Source organism: Eimeria necatrix, genomic scaffold, assembly GCF_000499385.1.
Source record: "Eimeria necatrix Houghton genomic scaffold, Enh_scaff663, whole genome shotgun sequence".
In the NCBI taxonomy this organism is placed as follows: Eukaryota; Apicomplexa; class Conoidasida; order Eucoccidiorida; family Eimeriidae; genus Eimeria; species Eimeria necatrix.
Genome location: NW_013654504.1, coordinates 10,001 through 15,000, shown reverse-complemented (window position 1 = coordinate 15,000; position 5,000 = coordinate 10,001). Strand labels below are relative to the sequence as shown.

At 47.1% G+C, this 5,000-nt stretch overlaps 2 protein-coding genes across 2 annotated transcripts in view; both read right to left on the bottom strand.

Annotated features, from left to right (window-relative positions):
- The window catches only part of ENH_00069230 (ULK kinase, putative), a gene marked incomplete at both ends in the record, with an annotated part of 3,370 nt that extends 1,909 nt beyond the window's left edge, over positions 1–1,461 (bottom strand). Inside the window, 4 exons of the mRNA XM_013582471.1 lie at positions 19–79; positions 339–427; positions 528–586; positions 1,161–1,461. Of these exons, the coding sequence (XP_013437925.1) occupies positions 19–79; positions 339–427; positions 528–586; positions 1,161–1,461 (510 nt within the window). The remainder of the gene's footprint in view (positions 1–18; positions 80–338; positions 428–527; positions 587–1,160) is intronic.
- Positions 1,462–2,004: 543 nt separating this feature from the next.
- ENH_00069220 (hypothetical protein, conserved) lies at positions 2,005–4,345 on the bottom strand (the record flags this gene model as incomplete). The annotated part of the gene is made up of 3 exons (XM_013582470.1): positions 2,005–2,253; positions 2,370–2,470; positions 3,979–4,345. 3 exons carry the CDS (start codon positions 4,343–4,345, stop codon positions 2,005–2,007), a joined length of 717 nt encoding a protein of 238 aa, XP_013437924.1.
- Between the last annotated feature and the right edge of the window lie 655 nt (positions 4,346–5,000).

Sequence of the window (5,000 nt, the reverse complement as noted above, 5' to 3'; positions counted from 1 at the left end):
ACCCTAGCTATTTCTTACTTTTATGTCTCTGTGTACAAAGCCATTCTCGTGCATGTACTTAACGGCGGACAGCATTTGTCTGTACATCTCAAAAACACCACAAACCCCAAACCCTAAACCCTAAACCCTAAACCCTAAACCCTAAACCCTAAACCCTAAACGCTAAACCCTAAAGCCTAACCCGAAAACCCTGTCCAGCAAACAAAAGTCAGCAAGACGGAAAGCAAATTAATTCCCCTTTGTATTTATTTACATCAAATTAATTAAATTAAATAATTAAATTAAATTAATTAAATAAATTAAATTAAATTAATTAAATTAAATTAATTAAAATTCACTTCACAAGTCCAACAGCTTCAAATTCCGAAAAAGAATTCCAACGGCAAATTTCGCCAAAGAGATTTCTTCCCCCGCAAAGTTCAAAAACCTAAAAATAAAACAAAATAAATAAATAAATAAATAAATAAATAAATAAATAAATAAATAAATAAATAAATAAATAATAAATAAATAAAAAGCTGGCTGACCCCGTAATAGTATTTTTCATCTTCGTGGCTTCCATAAAAGCTAATTATGCTGGGATGTCCTGAAAAAGAAAAACACAAATAAGGGTTTAGGGTTTAGGGTTTAGGGTTTAGGGTTTAGGGTTTAGGGTTTAGGGTTTAGGGCTTAGGGTTTAGGGTTTGGGTCCAGCCAGGGTTTAGGACTCAGGGTCTAGGATTTCAGGTCTAGGAGGTGTTGAGGGTCTAGGGTTTAGGGTTTAGGGTTTAGGGTTTAGGGTTTAGGGTTTAGGGTTTAGGGTTTAGGGTTTAGGGTTTAGGGTTTTGTAGGGTTTAGGGTTTAGGGTTTAGGGTTTAGGGTTTAGGGTTTAGGGTTTAGGGCTTAGGGTTTAGGGTTTGGGTCCAGCCAGGGTTTAGGACTCAGGGTCTAGGATTTCAGGTCTAGGAGGTGTTGAGGGTCTAGGGTTTAGGGTTTAGGGTTTAGGGTTTAGGGTTTAGGGTTTGTGTCTCACTGAGTTGGCTGACGATTTGGACTTCAGTTTGAAAAAGGGCTTCGAGGTTTTGAGTTTTTAAAATTTGTTTATTTACAACTTTAATTGCAAATTCTTTTTTTGTTTTTTTTTCTGTTCCTTTCAAAACTAGCCTGCAGCAAACACGCACGTCCTGCTGCTGCTGCTGCTGCTGCTGCTGCTGCTGCAGTTGCTGCTGCTGCTGGAGTTGCTGCAGCGGCCGCTGGAGTTGCTTTCACTGTTGCTGCTGCTGCAGCTGCTGCTGCTGCTAGAGCCGCAGTTGCTGCTGCTGCAGCAGATGCTGCTGCTGTAGGTGTTGCTGTCGCAGCTGCTTCTACTGCTGCTGCTGCAGCAGCAGCAGCAGCTGCTGCTGCTGCTGCTGCTGCTGCAGCTACTGCAGCAGCTGCTGATTTGACGGAAGACAAAAAAATAAAACAAAAGACGATTCGCATCCGCAGGCTTTTATTTATTTATTCATTATTAATTAATAATTAATTAATTAATTAATTAATTAATTAATTAATTAATTAATTAATTAATTAATTAATTAATTAATTAATTATTTATTTATTTTAATTACCCGAAAGAGCCCTTGCCCAGAGGTTTGTGGCTAAGGTAATAAATTTTGTTTATGCCTTCAAAACGCAGCGGCTGCTGCTCTTGCTGCTGCAGCTGCTGCAGCAGCAGCTGCTGCTGCTGGATCTGCTGCTGTTGCTGCTGCTGCTGCTGCTTCTGCTGCTGCTGCTTTGTAGAGTCCCTCAAAGATTTCTTCGAATAGGGGATTCCAGAGTTAGCCCTGAGTGAAGAGGACCTGCTGCCCATCTTGCTGCTGTTGCTGCTGCTGTTGCAGTTGCTGCTGCTGCTGCTGCCGTTGCTGCTGATGCTGCTGCGATTGCTGCTGCTGCTGTTTCGATAGCTGCTGCTGCTGCTGCTGCTGTTGCGATTGCTGCTGCTGCAACTCCTGTGGCTGCTGATGTGCAGCAGAAGGTGCTATTTCAATTGGTTTGATTCTTGCTGCTGCTGCTGCTGCTGCTGCTGCTTCTGCGGCTGCTGCTGCTGGATGGGGGAAAAGTCTGCAGCTGTGTTTCTGCTGCTGCTGCTGCTGCTGCTGTTGTTGCTGCTGCCGTTGAAACAATAATTGTTCTGGTTGCGGTAGCAGCAGATGCTGCGCTGGCTGAGATCCTTGCTGCTGCTGCTTCTGCTGCTGCTGCTGCTGCTGCAGCGTGGGTCAATCGATTCTGCTGCTGTGTGTCTGCTGCTGTGTGTCTGCTGCTGCTGCTGGTAGAACTCGCAGCAGCAGCAGCAGCAGCAATAGCAGCAACAACCCAACTCCGTTGAGCAGCTGCTGCTAAGAGTGCACGGGAAGCGCGGTGTCTACCGTCGAGACACGCTTGCTGCTGCTGCTGCTGCTGCTGCTGCAGCTGCTGCTGCTGCTCCTGTGTATGGCTGCAGCAGCAGCTGCTGCAGGTCCCGCAACAGCAGCAGCAGCAAATATGTCCGCAACAGTAAATATATAAACAGGGAGAGGATAGGGCTGAATAATGTCTAGGCCCGATATCCTCGATGCTGCTGCTGCTGCTGCTGCTGCTGCTGCTGCTGCTGCTGCTAGCCAGCCCACAAAGTGACCCTGGGCTGCTTTTGTGTTTTATATTTTCTCTTTTTATAACTTAAGAAATTCAAATAAGAAAATAAAACTCCAACAAGACAAATTTTGCTGCTGCTGCATGCAGGATGCAGCTTTAGCAGCAGCAGCAGCAGCAGCAGCAGCAGCAGCAGCAGCAGCAGCAGCAGTGGCAGCGGCAGCAAAATTGTGCTTGCTGCGCTGTTTTCGTAGATTCTTTAAAAAGAATTAAATCAATTAATTTTAAATTAATTTTTAATTTATTTATTTTTAATTTCTTTTGTTTTCTTTCCCCTCAACAAAACTCTGGAGCAGAGAACCATTAGGTGACCACGGGGTGTACAGACAGCAGCAGCAGCAGCAGCAGCAGCAGCAACTGCAGCAGCAGAAAAAACCACAATAAGAAGGAAAACACATATGAGCAGCAGCAGCAACAGCAAACATGCGAACAATGCGGGCGCAACAGCAGCAACACAAGCAGCAGCAGCAGCAGAACCGGATCTGCAGCAGCAGCAGCAGCAAGATCGGCAGCAGCAGCAGCTACAGTTTCTGCTGCAAGACGGACAATAAAAAACGAAGGATGACTGAATGTGAAGGCATTTAATTAAATAGAGCAGCGGCAGCAGCAGCAGCAGCAGCAGCAGCAGCTGCAGCAGCAGCAGCAGGCCTGCCATCTCTGTTGCTGCTGTTCTGCTGTGGCGGCTGTTGCTTCCGCTGCTGCTGCTGCAGCTGCAGCTGCTACATTAGGCCTTAGAAACATTTTTCTATGCAGCGCCTCCTTAATGGAGGCGCTGCAGCAGCAGCAGCAGCAGCAGCAGCAGCAGCAGCTGCGGCTGCTGCTGCTGCTGCTGCTGCTGCTATTTTGTTTTAAATAAGTTGTCTCCGTTTGCTTTTTAATTTTATTTCTTTTTTATTTCTTTCCATTGTTCCAAAGCGTTCAAGTGTACACGCAGCTCCAGCTGCTCTCCCTGAGTCTCTAAACCCTAAGCCCTAAACCCTAAACCCTAAACCCTAAACCCTAAACCCTAAACCCTAAACCCTAGGCCCTGAAGCTCTGTCTTGCGTTGGCTTGGTGGCTGCATGTGGCTGCTGCGCAGTGCGTGGGAGCTGTGGGTTTGTCGAGCGCTAGGGCTGAGGGTTTAGGGTTTAGGGTTTAGGGTTTAGGGTTTAGGGTTTAGGGTTTGGGGGAAGCGGGTCCTGGCGCAGAGCCTGGCGAAGTCTGGGAAGGACAAAAAGGCCCTGCCCGCGAGGCCCTCTTGCTGCAGCAGCAAATAAAAGTCTTTGGGATTTATTTTTTCTCCAGAATTAATTAAAAGATGTTTTAATTCTTCTGTGCTGCAGAGGCCGCACTTTTCGGGGTCCAGCAGCTGGAAGCAAGCAGCAAGTTCCTGCTGCTCCTGCGCAGAAAGCCCGGGCACGCTGCTGCTGCTGCTGCTGCTGCTGCTGCTGCTGCTGCTGCTGCTGCGGGCTGCTGCGGCCAGCGCCTTGCGCTCTGCTGCGCGCTTTTGCTTTGCTGCAGCAAAGAAAGCAGCAAAACGAACTTGTCTTTCTCCTTGGGCTTTTATAACTTCCAAAAGTTCTCCAAAACTCCAAACTTGGCCCAAAGACCTCAGCATACACCCCAGCGCCGCGGGCGAGACTTCCCCCCGCTGCTGCTGGTCGTACAGCTGAAAAACGAACTTCGCCAGCAACTCGAACTGCGTCTCGTCTTCCATTTCCCCTTTTCGCCAAACTTTCCAAAAATAAACTCCAATAACGCAAATAAATCCCAAATAAACATTAAATGAGCCTTCAAACGCCCCGCGAATCCGCCAATCGAGCGCAAACGCCAGGTGTACGTACACCCCAGCCGCGACACCGCCCAAACGCCCGGCCGCGCCTCCGCGAAAAAGGAAAAAACGCCAAAATAAAGGGAAATAAAGGAAAGGGAAAGGAAAAAGGAGAAAATAAAGAAGAATTTGAAGTCAAAAACGAGAAAAAACCGACACTTGGACCGCGAGTGACAACTCGACCAGCCGCGAGATGAGCCGGGCTGTCCGAAGCCGCTTTGGGTCTGATCTGCCTCTTTTTTCCCCCTTTTTCAAACGCTTTTCCATTTCCAATCTATAATTCATCTTTCTTTCCTCAATTCCAGCTTTTTCGCCGCTGAAAATCCAATTTTTCGACGCGTTTTGGCGGCGTTTCTGCAACTCGGCCGCCGGGCGCGGCGGCTCGAGTGTACGTACACTCGACTTGCGCAGACAGCGGAAATGCTCCCGCGTTTCTGCTGTAACTACAGAATAAAAGTTAATTTTATTCATAAAATTGTCCATTTAATTATTTAAATTCAAAATAAAATGAATAAAAAGAGTCCGAGAGCTCGCGAGAGCG